Here is a 22,868-nt window from a genome sequence, read left to right as displayed (position 1 = left end):
CCTGCTGCAGTGGTCAGTAGGTGTCTGCTCCAAGAATCGGCATGCCACGTTTGACTGATCTGGATAGGGCCTGTGCAATAGGGCAACTTCAAGCTGGTGTTCCGCAAAACCAAGTTGCGGCATTATTGGGAAGACAACACCCCAAGAAGACTGTTTCCTCACCCTGTCAGCACTTAGGTACCGTAGGCTGTCTTCTACAGATTTGCAGGACGATATGGCCGACAGCTCTCTGCCCAGACAATCCAGAACAGACTGCACGCAGCCAGTCTCCAGTCTCATAGGGCTACCAGGAGGCCTGCCATGACTGCCTTTCATCGTCAGGCCCGTTTGTGCTGGCAACACGTGCACTGGAACCTGAATATGTGGAGGAACGTTATGTTCAGCGATGAGTCCATATTCTGCCTATGGCAGTTGGATCGTAGGGTCAAAGTGTGGAGAAGACGCGAAGAGTGCTATGCTGATTGCTGCACCAATAGAGTAACATCTTTTGGTGGAGGCAGTGTGATGGCGTAGGGCGGCATCTCCCTCACTGGAAAAATGAGGCTTGTCATCATTGGAGGCAATCTCAATGCAGAGAGATGTCGAGATGAGATTCTGCAACCAGTGGCAATCCCATATCTCCACAGTCTGGGACCGAACTCTATCCTCCAAGATGACAACACTCGCCCCCACAGAGTGGGGTTTATCAGAGACTACCTCCAGAATTTGGGAGTGGAGAAGATGGAATGGCCTGCCAGCAGTCCTGACCTCAACCCCATTGAACACTTGTAGGATCAGCTTGGGCGTGCTGTTCGTGCCAGATTGACCAACACAACCACGTTGGCTGACTTGCGACAAATGCTGGTTGAAGAATGCGATGCCATCCCACAGCAGTGTGTGACCAGGCTGGTGACCAGCATGAGGAGGAGGTGCCAGGCTGTTGTGGCTGTGTATGGTTCTTCCACACGCTACTGAGGCTCCTGTTAGTTAAATGAATAAATTGTTAAATTGCCAATATGTCTTGTTTCTTCAAACTTCAATCATCCAATCCACCAAACACCAAACAAGAGTCCATGGCAGAATAAGCTGTTTGGCATTGGCAGAGAAGATCTGTCAAATTTTTCATGGGCGCAACCCACATAACTCAGTTCTGCTGCTCATCCCATAAATGCATGTTCCTTACAAATGTAGCACCATTTAAAAGGGAAATAAACAGGCTTTCCAACGGTATAAGATTTATTGCCAAGAGGCATTGTTACAACAAAGAAATAATCTACCAAACACAAATTTCCTTGCTTTTTGTGCTAAATTTATATAAACTACGTCCATTTGCGCCTAGATAGATTTTCCACCATTTTGAATACTTTGACAAACACATTTTTGACTGATAATCTAAACTGTTAATACTGACGATTGTCTGTTTTTGTCTTTTACATTTTCATGGGGGAAACAGCAAATATCAATGGACAATATCAGAAGAGCATTTAGTCAAATGAAAATAATTTTATAGTAAGATGGACAGCTTTTCCACTTTAATAAATACACATGCCAAACACGGCCATTATAAGATGATGACTGTTAGAACGGAGTCGGCTCAGTAGGTGGTCATTGAGAAAAAGTACACTGGTATTAAAAAGCTTTTAAGGAACCTGCTCATGACAAATGGAGCAAGATGAGGATTTTCTTTCTCTGTTTTTTCCCTTATCTAGCTGTCAGTGGTTATAATCAATTCTTCATTAATTTCTCTGTGTGTCTGTATGAAAGTTTGACTGTGGATGACAGCAATAATGTATGTGCGTATGTGTGTGTGTACATGTCAGTCTCCTGCTCCAAACACTAACATTATTGTCAGAAGTGAAGGAGAGAATGAGTGAGTGTGTATATGGATATCCAAAGCAGATAGATAGAATAAGTATTCATTGGCCATACAACTGCAAGGACAAGTGTGAAAATGTGTGCGTGTTTGTAAGACCATTTAGGAGTGCAGCCATGCCACAGTGGTGAAAGCTGTGATTGATGGGCATGAGGTCATTAACATGTCAAGATGACTGCTGCTCTACTTATTGTCCAGAGATATAATTACATTCTCTGTGATGGTTGGCAAAAAACAAATAAAAACAATGAAGTTCACCTCATTTTGCCTTCTAAATTCAATTTATCTTCATTTGAAAAATTAAGTTACCGTATTTTCTCTGATAGTGGCCGGGGCCTTTATTTACCTCAACTGCAGAGGGTACCAGGCCTTTATCGGAAGCAGGCTTATATTAGAGAGCGGCCTTTATTCCTACTTCCCTCTATTTGATAAGTATATTTGCTCATATTTTAGTACGAAGCCTCCCTGTTTTCTGATCTGCTTCCATTTGCTCTGTTAAATTTTTGTTACTGCATTATGCTATTAATAAAATTCATTCCTTCATTTCCCGACTTTTATTGTGAAACATTACACAAACATTTCAATATAACTTGTGTGAAGTATGACTGGTCAAGTACGGGAGGGGAAATATGGCCAGTCTCGGTTAACAACTAAACAAATCTGAGGTAACGTTACACTGGATATAAACATTAATAGCCAGTTAACAGCACGGTCAAATATCAAATATCAATCAGCTGTCTCTCTAGCTCCAAGCTAACTTTCTTCCTCCCACGTCCAGGGGGCTAGAGAGTGAATGAAGAGATGGAGCTGGTAAGAAAGCAGTGAATCAGATCAATAAAAAAAAATATCTAATTGTTTCACAGGGGTTACTTTCTAGAGCACAAATAAACACACCCACACCACCGTACAACCCTGCAGCGGTGCGCAGCAACACCTGATTTGGTCTGAATACAGCCTCAATCCATCCTTGTTTTTTCCCTCCCCGCGCCTGTATTTGGGGCCGGCCTTTATTCATGTCAACCACACTCCTGGCCATTATTGGCTTTTAATTGATTACCAGCCACTATTAGAGAAAATACAGTAAGTTGACAGAGGCTAACCTAAAATATTTGAAAAATTCACTTGTTACCAATCTTAATACATTGGTACTCGAATCTTGAAGATAAAACGTTTATTTCATTACAGTTTTTGTGTTTGTTTCCTTTCCTCTAACACACCACACTGACAACAGAAAAGGTTATACAGAAAGAGTAGAATACTGAAGGAAGAGTTGTTAAACAGTCTCAATCCTGAGGATTGTGCCCTTTGGGGGCTTAAACCAGATTATATTTTCAGCATACACATGGCCATGACGCTCCACGTGACATAAATTTTTCCAATGATCACAACAGATTGTATACAAGTGCTATACGTAATGAGGAACATAAGTTAACACGTCTGCCCATGAAGACATCAAATGTTGTATTAACGGAATCACATGTGTGGCCGTTGTGCCCACATATCCAGCCCTTCAGCCAGTTGCCAAAGATTTGAAGTTTCTGTTTTTTGAGAAATTAACCACTTTTCTCATCATGTTCTTCTTCCTCAAAGCAAAGTGGTGAGTCAGTTTTGATTTAATGCTGCATTTTTGTCACGCATGCTGGTTTGTCATTTTAATTGTTTTCTGGATTTGTCAGGGTGACTGAGTTTGAAGATTTTGCTATTTGCTGTTGTTTCATTCTTGACATGGTGGACAGACTGTAAGCTGCAGCAGCAGAGTAAACCATGTCTTTGTTGCATAGCTACATTGAATGCATTTTTAGCTTTTCTCAGTCCATCTCCATAGTGGGAGAGAGAGAAAGAGAGAAAGCAAGAAAGAGTTTGAATGCTAAAATATTGGCTTCACATCTTGTTTGCTGTCGGGTCTATGCTGGCATCAAACCACATTTTAGAACTAAAAATAAACATACTTTGCTTTATCTGGTGATGAAATGTTAATATATTCATCTGTGACGACAAACACATGTGAAATGGGTGTTAGGGACAACTCCACTTATTTTTTAGTTTCATCAACCTTATAGATTTTTTCCATCAATTAAAATTATCATCTCTCTGGACTGTTTCTCTGTGTCCTGTTCATTTCTCTATTTCTTATAATTGTCATGTTTCTTTATTTGTCTGTATGTCTCTTTTTTTCCCCTCACATTTGCTTCATCCTCTCCTACACACCCCGTTTTCTATCTTTCTGCTTTTAGTTTTGAGAGATGCTTCAAGGTATGTCTGCAAAGCATTGAGAAGACATCCACAAGACATAGAAGAGTGACGAAGATATTCACCCAGATTCAATCACAAAACGTTTCAACAGCAAGTTATGAGCTGTAGTCCACTGAGACCAAATAAAATGTACTTTAAGTTGACATAAAAACTGTCAAAAAGTCAAAAACACATTCTGCTTGAGTGACATTCATTCATTTTGGATGTCTAAGTTGTTATTACTAATTTGTGTTGCTCAAGCTTTTATTTCATTGATCTAGGTGATTGGCTTTTCAATTATCAATTAATCTGTTTTTAACCTTTAGAGTAATTTTTGACTGGGTTCCCTTAATGATCTGAGGGCCTCTCATGAAGTAGTCTCTCTCTATATAATTATAATCTGGCAGTCTAATCTGTTTAATCACACTTCTAAACTAAATTAGATGTCCTAAATCATCTTATGTCAGTACACAGCCCCTCCATCACCAAGATCCCTGCCAAGCTTTCCAAATCAAAAATGGAAAGCCATTACTTAAAGAGTGACATGACCCATGCTTATGAAATGATTGATGGCAAAGTTGTTTTAACCAATTCCCGCACTGCTGAAATAACAGTAGGTAGCTTATTCCATAGAAAAACAAAGACTAACTCTACTGTTTTCTAATGCTGTTAAATGAAACTGGATGAATGGGATACGGTTTGCCTCTTCACAGAGAATAGAGGCTGTGGTCTGGTTTGATTCACAGCAGTTACGGTGGTTTCCAATGATGACAAGTCACCATTAAAAACCTTCGCAACCAACATAAATCTAAGCTGACCACAGCTGTGATTCTTTGTGAAGACGGATTTTATACTGCCAGCTTGCGAGCCTACAGGGAGCAAATGTTTGATACTCAAAAAAGAGATTTCAGGTGGAGTATCAGTTTAAGGTTGTGGTGACCCTCCAAGGAATAAACATATAAATCAAAATTTTATGCCCATAAGTATAGTAGTAGAAGTTATTTTCTATGTGTGTGTGTGTTTTCTACCTGTTTCAAGTCCAGAGTCACAGTCACATGGTGGTATTCCATCCCATTCTTGATGGAGGGACTTTGCCACCAACGGTTGGTCCCATCTATGGCATATTCTATAGGATGACGCTCTGTATACACACACACACAGAAAAGCATATCAGTCACTTTATTCAATTCAAACTCCAAAATATCAAAAAAAACATTTTAGTCTTGAATCTACTCTTTTTTTAAACTTCTGGCATTTCAACCATCCAAGGCCAGATATCAAAGGCACATTTTTCCTACAATGTAAAAAGAAAGAATAATAGATTTCCTTTTCCCATTTCAGATAATTTTAATTCACTTCTGAATTTAAAAAAAAAAGGTCACCATATTTGCAGAATCTAATCCTGGATGCTGTTATGACTCCACACAATAGCTTTCATGAAACAGCCAGATAATAGACATTATTACTATATAGCAACTGTCACTATGCAGAGCTTTGTATGTATGATGTGTGTGTGTGTGCAGGAGTGTTTACGTGTTAATGTGTGTGTGTGTGTGTGAGAGAGTATTTTTAAGAGAAGATGTGATATTTCAGCTTGACCGGCGGCTGTCAATCACCAGGCTACTTACTTGTGACATTTCTGTTAAAAACCATGACAACTGTCGCTTGCAAGATGAAGGAGCTATATCCTTTCCTAAAATTTATTTCTCTCCCTCCTCTCCTCTTCACCACACCTTCTCTCTCTCCTCTTTTTTTTACTGTAATTTCCCTCTCAGATCTGAAAAGGACAGACTGCTGGAGTCCCACAAAAATCTGTAATTTAATAAGTCAGTGTGTCTGTCAGAAAGTTACTCAATCAATCAATTAATTAAGCTTAGTCAGTCAACTAGACAGTCAGCAAGTCAGTCACAGAAAAGTTGTTTAATAGTGAGCAAATTAGTCAAATGAAATACATCTAAATCTCAAATCTTAGTTTTTAAATGACCATGTCAGTAGCAGTGGGTTCTTATTTCATTTTCATGCTTCCCTACTTTTTCATATTCTATTTGCATCAGTATATCCATCCCCTCTTCTTCTTTTCCTCATCCTCGTCGACTGTTAGACTAACTGCCTGACTTGCTGGCTGAATGAGTGACTGGCTGACTAGCAAACTAGTCAGCGAGGCAGGTAGGAAAAGCTAATGTGACTGACTAGCTGACTGACTGGCTGGTTAATGACTCATTAAATGGTTGATTGACCCACTGATGACTGGTTATTAGTTTAAGAGCGACTGTTTGGCTTCTATGACTGAGTGGTTAACTGAATCATTGATTGACTATTTAATTGACTGTCAGCTTGGCTGCTTGAATCATGACTGAAGGCTAATTTTGTATTGTCATCATGTCATGTTGTGATTGATTCCTCAGTTCATTCGGTAATTATCACTTCAGACAAAATGATTGGTTAACATCTGGCCAATCGGGCTCTAATTAACTTATCTAGCATGATTAATTATTGTAATCACTACGACTATAAGTCATTGTGTATGTGTGAGAGTTTTTCTTACCAAATGTCTTTGGACTCTTTTCGTTGCAGATTCGACACTGTGGGTTCCTTACAGGCTGACCTGGTACATGTTCTACCAACTTACAGAACATCTCTGGACCCAACGAACCACAGGTAGCATTGGCCGTTATATCTGCCATGGACGCCAGGTTCAATACAGCTGGGAACAATCCTGGAAAGAAAACACACAGACTATTACATACAGAATAAGCTACAGGTGTGCATTATGTGCTGCTGTCTGCTACACATAAATTGTAGTTGTAGTAGCTTTTCTCTATCTGGAGAACAAAAAGAATGTTATGATATTGACACACAGAGATGAAGTGATGTTTGACAGTAAACAACCATATTTCTAAAAATGCCAGACTGTTTCCTGAAATCCTTTAAATATCACAAATATGTATGTATAAAGATGACATGTGGATACACAGAAATTGCAGCAAATTCATCATAACGTGCGTAGTCAGATTATCACTAATCACAGGTTCTTCAGTCTGTTCAGAGCAGTTCAAATGAGGTCAGGCTGGCTCTTTTCTTCAAAGCAAAAAATATGTTAAATTGCCAAAATGCTACAGTAGAGGTTATTAGGAACATCCAGCATACCTCGCTTTGTATACAGGTTTTGTATTCAAAATCATTAAAATTTTACGGTTTGTGTGTGGTGTTGTTCTGAGGTGAGTCAGTCCGTGCTTGTGTTTGTTGTACTGAGGATGTGAGTACTTAGCCTAGAACATGAGGGGGAGGGCAGGTGTTTTATACCATCCTAGTTAGTTAATCTGGATGTATATTTTTGGTACAGTCTAATACAGTTAACATAATTTAACCCTGTTCACTTTATCTTTGGATAAAAGCAGCATACAGAGAACATTTTTTGGCCTGCTTTCAACTGTGCAGACTTTGGGCAGTGTGCTACTTTATCAAAGGACTATAAATTTGCATTATGTTGCTCAAGCATTTTTTTCCATTTCCTGTCCATGGATATTTTTCACTGCTGGAGCCACAGAATATAAAGTTGGAGAGAACATACATTAAGGAAAAGATTTTTTTTTCCAGGATATTATGAGAAGCCATCAATAAACTTTTATTATGCAAAAGTAACTGTGTTTTCCTCCCTAGTGGACCCCTCATGGGTGTGGTATGGTGCTAAACAAAAAACCTCCTAGAGGACATGAAAATAGAGCTACATTTCTCAACCTCAACTCAAAATCTCCATGATAAAAGTAGTCCATTATTATAAACTCCTGGAGCGATGTGACTACAACCTGAACCTCCTTCACTACCACCCTAAGAAGAAAATAATGATAATGCCAACATTTCATAAGCTGGGCGAGTTTTTTGTTGGTGAGCCACAGTGGCTGGACTTGCTATTCGGACTGCATCTAATGCTTATTTTCATTACGAGCCACCTATTTTTTTGATTAATTGATAAATCTTTTGGTCACCAAAATGTCTGAAAATTATGAAAAATGCACTTTTACAATTTCTTAAAGCCCACGTTGATACTAAAATAGCTTTTTTGTCCAAAATATAAAGATATTCAGTTTACTGTCATAGAACATTAAGGAAAACAACAAATATTCACATTAGAAAAGCTGGAACCTGTTAATTTTGGGCATTTTTTCTTAAGAAATTACCTCTATTGATAGACTAGTTGATGGATCAACCAATCATTTCATCTCTACTTGCTATAGAATATTAATTAAAGTCCCCCACTCAAAAATGTGTTGTTTTTTTTTCTTGTTACTTCATTTGGAGTTTCACTGTGCAGAATGATGTATGTGCTCAGGGGGGAAAGTTTCTCTGTGCTCACTGAAAATCTGAGTTTAAGGCGTGTACCTACGGCATGATTTATGACATCACAACTAGTTTGGAACCAATCACGTGCCAGTATGCGACTTACATAAGTGTGATGTAGAAACTTAAAGCCTCTAGTGCGCATACACTGAGGATGGACTTTTCTGAGAAGTAGGAGACACCTTTTGTCCAGAAGTTAAACTTTTGAAATGAAAACTATTTGCATATTCACAGATTCTGGAATTTTTAATGAAGAAGAAGGTGTCAATGTCATTTTAAGGATTTAAATGAGATGACTTAACTTTTTTGTGGAAAAACAATATTAGACAAATTATTATTCAAAGTAGAGTATTTCATATATATCTTAAAACATGTCTGGAGGGGATCTTATTTTCTTCTCATTTCCCAATGGTTTTATGACATAGTGATATACGTACATTATATATTTTAGGTAAAACTTACTTTAGGTAGCATAAAAGCTAAAACAAACTGATCATTATTATGTGTCTACATGTCATCACCACACAAATACACCACAAGACTGCACACAATCTGTATTTTTTCCAGACTGTAGGCGTAATTCATCTGTGTTGTTCCCATAGTAAAAGAACATTAGTCTCGGAGTGAATGACAAGCTTGTTGAACTTAAAGTACTGGAATGCTCAACATGCACGTGGTTCACATTTCCTGTCTAGCGAACACAGACACACAAACATGCACAAACCATGTTATGTCAGATATCCCAATCTTGGTCTGAGATCAACAGATTTTATAATTAAACAACATGTGCACTCACACACAAATATAAACAGATACATATGAATTTACAATAACTGTAAACAGACAAGAAAGACGGATGAGATGGAAGTGGAGAAAGTTGAAAGTGTGTGAAAGTGTGTGAAAGTGTGTGTGTGTGTGTGTGTGTGTGTGTGTGTGTGTGTGTGCGTGTGTGCGTGCATGCGTGTGTGTGTGTCCAGATGAGCCCAGCTGTTTGGCCAGATGTTAACACTGATGAACTGTGAAGAACATCTGAGACACCCAAAGTCTCTCTCACCATGTGTAAACATTCTCAGACACATTCTCACAACATATCATATACTGTACACACTCAGTCAAACACACACACTTCTCAATCTCTCAGAAATGAGATCTGATAAACATACACCACTGCGGGAGCCCAGATTTCCATAGTTTTCGTAAAGGAAAATATTATCTTCTAGATAAATGTTGTAACCAAGTTTTCACTGTGTGATGACTCTGTAGAAGTTATACTTATATTATTGTGTCCTTCACTAATGAATTATAGAGCACATTCTTAATTCTTAAAGACTGCATTAATATTAACCCCAACAGACAGATTAAATTAGTAGTTTGTGTAGACAATATGATAAAACAATGACCCAGATATTTTTCTCACAGAGTTGGTGGAGAGCGACCAAAGCCCCTCTGTCTGCCCCTCAGTGGTCACCTGATGTACTTTTAAGTGATTGTTAATTGTGTCCAAGGTCAAGAATGAACTTTGAACTTCGGGACCCAGCCTATGTCAAGTCATAATGTTCAATGGAGGTTTGTGTTTATGTGACTGTTGTGTCACCACCTCACTACATAGGGCAGAGGATGTTGTTTGGCACTGGAAAACTTAAAAAAGGATTTCGAGGAAGCAGATCAGAAGGCAGGGGTATGTTTAACAAGAATATTAAAAGACACAAACATGAACCCTGGAAAATTCAACAAAAATAGCTGAAGCAAAAGAATAAACAAAAAAATCTGCATCCTCACAGCAAGCGGCCATCTACTCTCTCCCCTACTCATCACAATTGACCAGTGACTGGCCTTTTACCCTCTCAGCCTCACTGTACCATCTACTCAGCTCACCACAGGGTGAGCTACACTAATACCAAGCTTTCAAAGCATATAGAACAACAGTGATGTAGAATTTCTCTGTTACTGCAGACAATTACAATTTTCTATGAGCACACACAGCCATGAGTGCACCAAATTATACAGAATGTAATTCACTACAGAACAGTCTTTTCCTTCCTACCTCAACTTGCCAGCGCATGATGACTCAATGTTTAGTGCAACTAATGATGCACACCTGTTGTGATTCTCACTGATTAAGCGGACGATCTGCCCTACTGTACCATCACACACCAACACTCCAACACATAGAAGGACTGAAGCCCTTCAACAAGAACAACGCTGTGAGAAAACAAACTACTCAACTGAAATCTGTATTCCATTTTTATGTAATATGACTGATAAATTAACAGATTAACAGAAAAATTTAACACTAGTAATGTTGGAAACCAGAACTTCATGAAAAGGGAGAGAAGCAACCTTTTAACAGTGACATGAGTTAAATTAATCATTTATTCCATCAAAAATGTCACTTCACATAGATCGTCCAACATACGGACAAGACTAGTTATAAAATACCACCATAATCACAATGCATTATTCCAAACTGTATCTTAAAATGTAGTCGTCTAACTGAAACTCTTCATTCAGTCCCACAGCCTGAACACTATAATGATAATAAAACTGCTTTTATACATGTCGTATCAATGTCTTTTCACTTTCATCACTTCATTGTGGTATGTCCTCTTTTTTTCTTTTTTGATGCCTCAAGATTTTAAGTCAGATATTTGGTCGACATCTCAGTGGAGAGCAGGTTTGAGTCTTATCACAGTCACAGCGCTCTTTTGTTCATTTATTCCCAATTTGAACAGTGGCAACAGACAAAAGATAAAGCTCTCAAAGAAAGAAACAGCATGCAGGACCCATTTATACTTACGCCTGTTGGATCTATCCACCCATGCACTTATCATAGGGACAAACAAAAAGTGTGCAACAGTTGTCATGTTGCCAACATAATCAAATTCCGTAACCAGACTTCTGTAGAAAAATTATCTGCGTTGAGGCCTTAATACAAGATCAAAACAGTTGCTTTGATGAACATATTTTTCATGGTCCTTCTTCTCTGTACCGCTTATAACTGCTGCCACCTGCTCCTGCCAGGAAATTAAGCCAACATCCTGCTTATTCCTGGGATTTGGAAGAGTCTCCAACCAGATACGCAAGTGTGTGGGAGACTGCAATCTTTAATAGTGTAATTTTACCTTGATTTGAGACGGCTAATACCTTAAGCTTCCTAACAGTTCTGTACGTCTAATTTACAGAATCACAAGGGATTCTGAAAGGAAACTCAATTGTATAACCACATATTTTGGTTTGTTTCAGTTTCATCTTTTCCAATCCAGCTGGGAAATGTTGGTGGTGACATTAAACCATTTGTGGTACCCTTACATGCTCACATAACACTATTTCTATTCCTTTACAAATTTAAACAAACATTTGTCCAATACTTTCATTTATGACATCCTATCAGCCTCAGATGTGTGTTTAGTGCTAATTTGCATGCTAACATGCTAAACTCAGATTAGGTCAGGTCATTCCCGTAGGCCAATTTTTTTTTCCCAGGATGGCGAAGTCGTGACCCGCACTTCTCTGCCTCTGATTGGCTAGTACTCATTGCCTTCGTTGGTTGGGTTGCTTAGGTTCAGGCACGAGGACAAAGATTGGTCAGGGTTAGGGTAAGAATATCAGGGTAAGCCAAACAGAGGCAGAGAAGGGTGGGTCATGACTTCGCCATCCTGGGAAAAATAATATCGCTTCCCGTAGCCCAAGGGCTGCTGGGGCACTTTGATGACATCACCACCCACCTCCAAACATCCCGATCTGACGCCAGTCTCATGCACTCCACCACCGCTTTCCCTGTCCATCTCTTTGTGTCCGTCATCAATTCTGACCTCAGCTTTCCTGCACCTCTTCTTTCATTAACTTCACCATGCATGATGGTATTTGCTAGAGACCCATTTTTACTTTTTATGTGCCTAAACCACTGTAACTTTCTCCGTCGAGCAGTTTCCATCAGTGGTTCAAGAGCCCCTGCCGGATTTCTTATCTCCTGTCGAGGTATACAAAGTGGTCTGCCGATTCCAGCACTTTCCCATCAGCTTTCCCTTCATAATGTTCCTCATCAGTCACCCGAAATGTTACCATCATTTTACTTTTCTCAATGCTTATCTCCATACCATATCTCATGTTGTGCCCAGACGTTTGGTAATGTCCGCTAGTTCCTCCTTGGATCCAGGTATGATGTCTATGTCATCCACAAATCTGAGATTTTTTATATATTATCCGCCAACTTTGATGGTGTCAGTGAAGTCCTCCAATGCCTCCATCATAATCTGCTCCAGAAAGAATGCATGAGAAGGCATAGCAACAGAATGCATCCTTTGCGGACTCCCACTGACATTTTTAAACATTGATATCACTGCATTGCTACTCTTGTTACTCTGTTACTCTTGTCGCATTGATCGTTTTCACTAGATTTGTGCCAATTTTGTGCTTTTTCATAACCATCCACAGAGCCTGTCTTCACAACCTATCAAACATTTTCTTGAAACCGTTGAAGTTGTGGTGGATTTCCATCCGATGGCCTCTGCATTTCCCACTCAAGATTCTTGCATTTGTGATTTGTTCAAAAGTGCTATGTCCACTTTGGAAGCCAGCTTGTTCCTCAGATAAGATGTCTACGGCTCTCATATATTCTCAACAAGCTCTTGCTTGGGTCGCTTATGGGGTTTATGGTCCTGTAGTTGTTACATTTATGGAGGTTTCCTTTCTTTGCCAGTGGGATTATCAAGGATTTTGTCAACTGTGATGGCCACTCTCCACTCCTCCACACTGAGTTGCAGATCTTATGTAGCACATCAATGGTGTTATCTCCCCCACTCTTGATTAATTCAACCGGTATAAAACCCCACGGCTTTCCCACTTTTAAGTTTCCTCACAGCTTCTTCTACTTCACTTCTCAGTGTCTTGGGTTCATCATCTTCATCCACACTTGGTCCGCCTTAGTCCATGTTGGTTAGTATGATTGTGTCAGTTGCGATGGGGTAGTTGTAAAGTTCCTTTATGTACTCCATCCATCTTTTCTGTTCATCATTCCAGTCTCTGTTAGCAGTTTACCACCAGCATCTTCGATTACAAAAGTTTTAGCTGCCTTCTCTCTGGTTATCACAACTGCATACGCTAATTTCGAGCTGTTATCGAATCTGAACTGAATGTCATCACATTTCACTTGTAAGAAGTCTTCTTTTGCTTTGTTTCTTTTCGCATTTTTTGAGTTTGCATCGCTGTACTTCCGTTCATTCTCCTCGTTCTCATATGTTTTAACTTTTACACCTCTCCTTCTGTCGAAATTTCTCAGAATTTGTGCTGCCATCCACAGTTGTATCAGTTTCTTTTCTTTCCCCAGGACATCTAGTGCTGTTTCCTTCACAGCATTTCTGAATGCATCAGTCTTGTCTTGTGCATCTGTCATTCTCATCAGCAGTGCAAACTTTCCTCTGATTGTAATTTTGAAAGTTTCTAGTACATCATGGTCTTTGAGTCTTCCAATGTACTTCATCCGCGTGGAGAGGGCCCTATTGATGTTCTTCAGTTTCAGTGTCATCATAACAAGAGTGTGATCACTGCTGATGTCAGCTCCCTGACATGACTGTGTTTTGTTTCCATTTGCGCTGCTGGTACATTTTTTTGTCTACAAAGATGTAATCAATCTGATTTTTGATGGTTCCATCAGGTGCTGTCCATGTGACTTCTCTGGAGATTTTGTGGTTGACGTGTGTGTTAGCAATCACAAGGCCATGTAGTTTTGCAAATTCCAGTAGATGGAGTCCTCTTTTATTAGTTGTTTCAACACCAAATTTCCCTGTAGTGTTCCAGTCGCCTTGGATGATAGTGATGTCTTTCTTTGGTATGTTGGCAATGGTTGTTTCTAATAGGCTGTAGGACAGATTCGTATTATCCTGCTGAATATCAGTTTGCATTCTAACACTAACCTCACATAGTCCTTCCGTACAAGGAACCCAACACCTCCATGATGCTTCTTCTCCTCCCCACTCCACCATAAATAGTGTCCTTCATCCATCACTGTCTCCCTGGTGTTCAGCCATCTCATCTCTGCGATGCCAAGGATGTTCCACCTGTATCTGTCTATCTCATACTCCAGTTTGTTGAGTTTCTTGTGGTTGTGGCATGTTCTCATATTTCATGTTCCAATGGTTACTTCATCTTTTGCAAGTCTCAGTAGTCGGTCTTCCCCAGTAGCATACTTTTCGATCCCACTCTGAGGAAGTTCGATGGGAGGTGCAGCCATTGTTAGCCCAGGCCCCGACCAATCCAGTATAGTTGTGGGTTGTGTCATCATTGCGTTTCAATCAGCTGTTTCCTTGGTGGTGCTGACCTCCTCTCCAAGTATAGATGGCCGTTGGTTCCCAGTGGAAAAGGGGAACACATCCACTCTTTGACAGGTTTTGTTTTTAGTCTTGCTGGGTGTCCACACACCCTCCTCACACAACTCAAGGATTCTAGAGTTGTGTGGGGGAGCCAGTTTAGTCGCCAATGGCCCAACCATGAACAGCTAGTGCTGGATACATGTTACCAGTAGCAAGCATGCCCATCTTAGTTTGGTGACGCCCAACCTGTCAAGAGAATATGGTTAGCATCACCTAATTTTTATGGCAAACAGATTTGGTCCAGTTTTCACAAAATGATGCTGAAAGCAGGATTAGAAAATGCCTTGTTGATAATTTCAATTAAATTTTGTGTCTAGATTTCTGTGGGTTTTCAGTATTGATGTAAACTGTCATAGCAACACCTACTAAATGTAAAATATATTTCTTAAGAGAAAGTGATCATGTGTATGACTGACTTTGGCCACAGATAACACTTTTTCTCTCTTGCCTTTTATGTTGAACAATAAGGTGAGATAACAAGAAAGAAATGGAGAAGACTGGGTACAGACAGGTTTCAGATTTCAGATTGACTGAATGACAAGGACATAATGACTGTCTGCCTACAGCTCTACGACTGCCACACACACACACAAGCACATCTACTCAGATCCATCACCTTCCATTCTTTTCTCTCTGCTCTGATAACCATGGTAACCTACCTACCTACCTACCTGGCTGGCTGGCTGGCTGGCTCTCTATGCCCCATCTACGCTCTGTTAACCAGATGTCTCAGAGGATTTACTGTCATACAGGCTCTAAATTATAATACTGTCAAAATGTATTAGTGCACCCCATGAAAGCTGGGTAATGTCATTGCCAAATAATTTGTTTCAAAAGCCTAACACTGATTACACACCAACTTCCCTGGTAAATTGGGTGATTTATTTATATATATATATATATCACCTTGGAATTTGGTTGTAGTTACATGACAAAGCTTACATGTGTTTTCCTAGTGTAAAAGACTGATGTAGCTGAGCGAAATGAAAAGTGGACACCTCTACCTGTTTGGTCATCATATTGACTATACTTATGATTTTATTTCTCATAATGTTGTTGTGTGCCCAACTGTCACTCCCAAAGTAGTGGCTCTATATATAAAAATGATATAACTATTTAAATATATCATGATCTTTGCTATAAAAAATCTATATTTGTTTGCATATCTATGTAAAATGTAGTGGCATCCAATTCAAAACTTCACTGTTTCTCTTGTTCCAGGCACAGATCTTTGCCTCTCCTTCCAGGTTTTTGCAATATTGCATATGATGTCAAAGGCTACCCATGATACCTTGCAAACAACTAAGAGTGCTGTACATAGGCACAGCAGTGGGCTAAATATAAACTTCAGCGTGCTAACATGCTCACAATTTACATACTGATGTTTAGCTACTAATTTTTACAATGATCACCATCTTAGTTTAATGTATTAGCATGCTAACATTTGCTAATTTGCATTAAAGTACAGCTGAGGCTAATGAAAATGTCTTTACTTTTGCAGGTATCTGGGCATAACACAAATTCTGAATTTAAAAACCAGGAATCTTTACAGAGGCCGCATTTTGTGTCCTCGCAGCAAACCCTGAACAAACTGCATTTGCGTCTACATCCAACAGAATAAATGCACCAACATACATACTGTAAGTACATGTTCACAAAAGTGAGAATGTTAAAGCATGCCACTCATCAATGTGGTAACAGGGACAATAAGACAGTGGTATGGAAGCTAAATCTACATTTAAGGAGAAAATGTGAACATATGACCGAATGTCCAAAAGCTTGAGAATGACAGCAAATTCCTTTTATTGTATAAAGGTTTCTTATTACATTATGAATAAAACTTTATTTGCTTTTTCTGTCATGGGAAAAGATGACTCTGCACTGCTTGCCCGGCTGTGTGTGTGTGTGTGTGTGTGTGTGTGTGTGTGTGTGTGTGTGTGTGATGGATGTGTTATTGTTGAGTTTTGAGGCTAGATGTATACTTGATGGAACAAGAAGAAGGTTGAAAAAGACAGGATCATCTCTCTCTGCAACTCTATCTCTCCCTCCATCTTGAGTAGTTGAGGGGAGAGAAAGAGAGAGAGAGAGAGAGGTAAAAGAAAAAGATAGAAAGATTGATGGAGAGGGATGAGATGGATGGAGGGATTCCCAGAGAAAGATAGAGTGTTGTTTAAAAGGGTCAGGGCCAGGAGGAGAATGAGGGATGAGACTGCAATAATCCTGTGTACACACACACACACACACACACACACACACACACACACACACACACACACACACACACACACAGTCTTTACATAAAGATATTTACATACGAAGTTGTGTGTGTGCATAAAAACAGTGAGACACACATCACTGTGCACACAAATATGTTATGTGCAATTAATAGATCATGCAGACACACAGACGAGCACAAATGAATATGTACAATATGCATATATAGCCCTCACTCTAATGAATTTCAAGTCATATTTGACAGACTCAATCTTACAGCACAACAATATAAACACTAATCAGTGCTGGACTCGTCCCCAGCTTTGTGAGAATCACTTCTGGAAAACGAATCTGCTTTGTTTGCTCAGATGTGCTCTAAACACCTGAAATATGATTTCTATTCTAGCCCTGAGTTTCGCAAACAAGGCAATCCAGGAAATGGGATTTTAACAAGTTAACAAGGACAGAAGAATTCGACACATGTCTGAAGTTGTGACAAATTTCCTCAAAATGTCTTCAGGTAAAAGCGACAGGGACTGTGTTTACTCCCACAATCTCCAGAATATGACTTTATTATCTTGTTATCTGGAGATATCAAACTTCTTGTGACAATGAGAGAATTATTTTTTTTTTCTTGAGATCACAGCTACCCGCTTACAGATTTTGGCTGCAAATGTGTCATACAATGAACGGTCCAAAAAAGATGAACTCAGATGTTCACTTTGGCTACAATATCAAGCTTTCAAGGCAACAAGAATGGGACAAATGTTATGAAACACACAAACAACACACAAATAAGACCCTGTTATCAATAGATAAGATGATGATCTTGGGAAAATATATGTAAAAAAATATGAGCCACCAACCTGGAGGCTAATGGTGGTAGATATGAGTCTTTTTTATGCAGTCTTGAGATCAGAACATAATTATATTGGTATCTTGAGATATAAAACCTTTTATAACAAAAATAAAGAAAAATATGTTTTTTCAAGAACATGAGTTAATTTGGTACCTGCCATAATGTCTGCCTGAGTCATAAATTGACTACGGTAAAATAGCAACAGGACAAAAATAATTTGCTGGCTCAAGTTAACAAGACAATTATCTGAAGATACTGAGATAACAAAGTGCACACAGAGCTTAAATAAGTAAAGCGTCCTTCCGATAAAGAGCCTGATCATTAAGGAAGACATCAGCACAAAAGTTCAAAGTAATTTACCTGATTAATTACAAGAAAACAATGTTTTGTTATGACATGTCAGAAATAATTAAATCATGATCACGAGAAACAAAAGTTTTGTTTAACTAGATATTAAAGTTCTAACTTTGACGGCACAACTGGCATCACTTTTATAAACAGGTAAAAAACTTTTAAACAAGGGTTTAAATATAGTGTGTATTCAGTCATTGCCTTAATCACATCACACAGAGACACACACACATAGTTGTTGATCTGTCCTGGTTGCTGCACAGCACAACATATTATGACTAAAGTTCAGCAAAGCTCACATCTAACAGTAATGTTTAATATTAGCACACACTCACATACGCGTTTTCAGTGTTCCCTGGTTTCTACATGTCGTTTCTATGGTAACATAGTTCGTACTGACATGTTGGATAAATGAATGACTTCCTAATAAACAGTAGATTACATCTGCTGGACATTTCCTGGCTCTGTTTCTGTACTCATACAAACTTCAACATGAAAAATGTTTATCATAATATTGTCTGAGTCACTGTGTAACTGGGTTTCAAACTGTTTTTCCTTCTTTTTTTAAACATTCCTCCACAAAGGATGTTGGCAATGTGTGATATTTAGAGCTACAATGATTAGTCAAAGAATCTGTCTACTGACAGAAAATTAATCGCCAACTATCTTGATAAAAGATTAATCATTTTGACTAATTTTTTAAGAAAAAATGCCCAAATTCTCTTGTTCCCACTTCTTAAATGTGTTTTTTAGTCCTGTATGACAAAAAACGAAATCTCTTGGACTGTTGATCAGGACAAAAAAAAAGACATTCTAGTTTGCATCTTGGGCTTTGGGAAACAGTGATCAATATTTTTCACCATTTTCTGACATTTTATAGACCAAACGACTAATCAATCAATCAAGAAGATTATAAACCGATTCATTGATAATGAAAATAATCGTTAGTTGCAGCTCTAGTGGTATTTGCCAGTGTCCTAACAGTTTGGTATTTTCCTAACCTTGAAATTCATTTTGCGTATCATGTTTCATTCTTGAAATGCATTATGGTGCAAATACGGCTGTATCACATCAATTACGATATGGTGTTACCATTTATGACCTGAGACGAGAGTAGAATTATGACTGAAGTGTCAGATTGATGTGATCATAAAAACTCTACCCCAAACATGTTTTAAATTACATATTCTCTATCAGTATTGTATTAATTAGCTGTTAAAAGACAAACAACATCAGCTTTGGGCTGCAGATTTTATGGACAATAATATGTGTGTCTTCATTTGTTAAGCTACTGTTGTCATACTGTGACTGGACGAGCTGCTTCAGAGCTATGAGAACCGTGATGGAGCGGCTGTATGTATTAATAACCACACCTTCCAATCTACAGTATTCCACTTCACTCAGCCCTTTTGGACTGTTGGGACATACGTGAACCGAAATGCAGTGGACAAATTAAAATTTTGACCTGATCATAGAGGTAGATGAAATGTTAAGGAATCAGCAAAGTCACTACAATCCGGAGGGGCGGCATTTATGTTTGTACCAAATTTCGTGGCAATCCATCCAAAAGTTATATTTCACTCAAAAACACGAATGCCAAATTTATTAGCATTCGTTCTTTGGGGAGTATGAATGTCCAATGTACAAAATGTCATGGCAATCCATCCAATAGTTGTTGAGATAATTCAGTCTGGACCACTCGCATAGCCATTGGTGTGCCCCCGGTGTGCCTCTGTGATGCTCAAGTGATCACTGTTGTGAAGTGTCGCACTTGAATCAATATTTTTTAGTGGTAGTTAAAATGGACATCAGAAAATGGTTTTACAACAACAACAAAAAAGCACAGGAGCAAGAGTGAGAGCAGGTAAGTTAATGCTACTTCATTTCTGTGAAAGACAGAGCATGGACTTCAAAAATGTGAGTCAGATACACCCTCTCTCTCTTTGTGTCTGTCTGTATCTTTGCCTCTTTGCTCACTCACCATGTCTCTCTGTGTGTAACATTATTTAACACTTTGCTGTGTTGTTGTTGATGGTTCGTAGTTCTTATTTGCTGCTGTTTGTGGTTTGTCTGGACGCTGAAACTGTTGTGGTGTTGCTGCTGTCTGTGGAGGCTGCCGAGGCTTTGAATAAGTTGTTTGCTGGTTGTTAAATCATGCCTTGAGGGATATTTTTTGCATGTCAAAAATATAAATGAGGGTGTGTAATTCAAGTATCTGATGCATGCATTAATACTTTTTGATGTGAACATAAGGTTTTATATCTGTTAATGCAGAGTTCAAACTTGTATCAGAGTACAACCCGGTCGGAGTGATTTCCTGGATGAGTTAGATACTGTTTCCCTCCCAATGACCCACTCCACCAAATTATGTATGTGTGTCTGTAAGCACATCGGATCTTTCAGAGACAGATTTCTAACAAGCAATGAGGTGTTGTTCCATCATGTCTCACTATGGGATGAAACTTCAGCTCTGCAGAAAGCAGAAACAGAAAAATAACATTCATTTACATTCTAAGCTCAGTTAAATATAGTATCCACACTATCTGGGGACATTTCTATTGCTTTTGTGATAAATATGCATGTCTTTGGATTTAAAGCAATGTTGAACCTACAGTAATTCTGCTAAAGTCTGGAAGCATTGAAAGTGACACATCCTAGCTCAGTTGATGTTTCTTACCTTGAAGATGTGCTAACACAAGTAAGTCACACTAATGTGATTTTTTGTATAAATTGTGCTTTTTGATGTTAGAAGTAATTTTTGAAATAGGACCTGCTGGTGCAGCCTATTGTGTTACAGGCTGAGGGAGGGATTGGAAATGTAATGATAGTTTATAAATGAAGCTAAACTTTGTTAACCTCACACTTTGCTGTATTGTTGGATACATAATGCTTACTTAATTTATGTAAGTGGCACACTGTCAGTTTGTTTTTGCCATGTAGTGGCATTGTGCAAATAGCTTATAGGCTTTGCATGTTCAATGCAGCAGATTCAGTTCAGTGAGTAAGTTAGACCATTGAAGTCACCACAGCTCCGGGTTTGACATTGCTTTTATGCAGCAGTTGTGTTATAATGTTCTTGGGGAAATCATTGCAGCATTAAATGACAAAATAATATTGCAGCTCGCCTCCGCCACCATATTTCTTGAAACTATCACATGTTGCTAAGCAACAGTACACAAAACCAGTAGCCAGCTATTAATACAATGAATAGTAGGCAAATACTAATACTAATGAGAGCTTAAAACAAGAGTAAAAAAACTGTTATGGTTGATCTACAGATCACTTTGGTTCTTGCACACCTTAAATCCCACAGGCACACAAAAATTAATATTTCTGGCTTCGCTACTGGTCAGGACCAAAGTGGTGGACTCACCACTTCATTTAGTCTCCAGATTTGTAGCTAACATACCACAATCATTGATATATGTTTTGTTGTTAATCAATATTACATCCAGATACTTTTGTCATCATAAATTAGGATTTAGTTAATGAAAACCCCTTGACTGGGATTCAGAAATATAAAGTTGTTGTAGGTTTTGAGTTACAAGTGAGTGCAGCGAACATTTTCAGAAAAATCACCCTCAAATGTCATGCTGAAAAAATGATGTGGACAGATCGATACTGGTAGTGACACTGAGTTCATGGCTATTTTATGACAATTCAATGGTCGCAGCTTCAATAGTGACTGAGTATTGTCATAATGAGCGTTCCTCTTGCATTGTGGGAATGTGTACGGTCACTGGATTGTAACAAAAATACAATAAAAGCACCAGAGGAGGTCATTTGTGTGTATAAAGTCTGTCACTCAGTCATAGTCTGTCTCCTGAAGTATCACAGTAAATATGTTCATGTTAAGTTAATTTCAGTTTTAGAGGAATATCATTAAACTAGTCAGAGTAACCACATCACAAAATGAAGAAAAACCATACAAAGCCATTCAATATATTAAAATAATAGTGTCTGTCTGCATTTTTCTCACTCCCGCTGTTTCTCTGCCTCCTCCTGCTGTTTTTCCCAATATTATTCCGCCACACGATTGCTGTATATAAATATGTACTTGAAGTTTTCTTTTTATTACTTGTCTGGTGTGATAAGATTTAAAAAATGTACATTAATTTATACTTTTGTTTTTTCTGTCTCTATCTCTCGCTTTACATCTGTTGGCCACTCTTCTGTCGACCTTGAGGGGTCTCAGGAAAAGCTGAAATGAAAACTAAGTCAACATCCTGCTCTCACTACGACTTCCTGCCCTGGAAGTGAGAGTTTGTGTATGTATGTGTGTGTGTGTGTGTTCCCGTCAGAAATGGAGCAAAGGAGCAAAGGACCAAAGGAGAACACAAGCAGACAGCCAGTCACCCTGCCTTGAAAGAGAGCAATGAACGACTTATTATACAAGAAAATAAAGGCAGAAAGTTCATGTAAAAAAAGAAGGAGAAATATTGTGGGCTGATCAGAAGGGTCAGGACATTGCCCCATCTGACTTCCCCCGTCTCTCTTTCAATTAAATTTCATTTCTTGGACTTACAGTGGAATGACAAAACCTCCCTTTCTCTCCGCTTATTGTCCCTTCTCAAATACCATGTCTACTACTGGACTGATCTTTTTGAAATTGCTGTAATAATAATGCTATGGAGACAAAACCTAGCATACAGAG

General features: G+C 38.8%; 1 protein-coding gene across 7 annotated transcripts in view; it reads right to left on the bottom strand.

Annotated features, from left to right (window-relative positions):
- The window catches only part of lama2 (laminin, alpha 2), a 206,463-nt gene that overhangs the window by 153,940 nt on the left and 29,655 nt on the right, over positions 1–22,868 (bottom strand). For all 7 annotated transcript variants that reach the window (XM_067573019.1, XM_067573021.1, XM_067573020.1 and 4 more), the window contains exons 2-3: positions 6,630–6,800; positions 5,113–5,225 (exon numbers count right to left, since the gene is read on the bottom strand). In XM_067573019.1, coding sequence (XP_067429120.1) covers positions 5,113–5,225; positions 6,630–6,800 — 284 coding nt within the window. The remainder of the gene's footprint in view (positions 1–5,112; positions 5,226–6,629; positions 6,801–22,868) is intronic.

The sequence above is a fragment of the Thunnus thynnus genome, chromosome 18 (genome assembly GCF_963924715.1).
Source record: "Thunnus thynnus chromosome 18, fThuThy2.1, whole genome shotgun sequence".
Classification (NCBI taxonomy): domain Eukaryota; kingdom Metazoa; phylum Chordata; class Actinopteri; order Scombriformes; family Scombridae; genus Thunnus; species Thunnus thynnus.
This window is presented reverse-complemented; position numbering and strand designations above follow the sequence as displayed.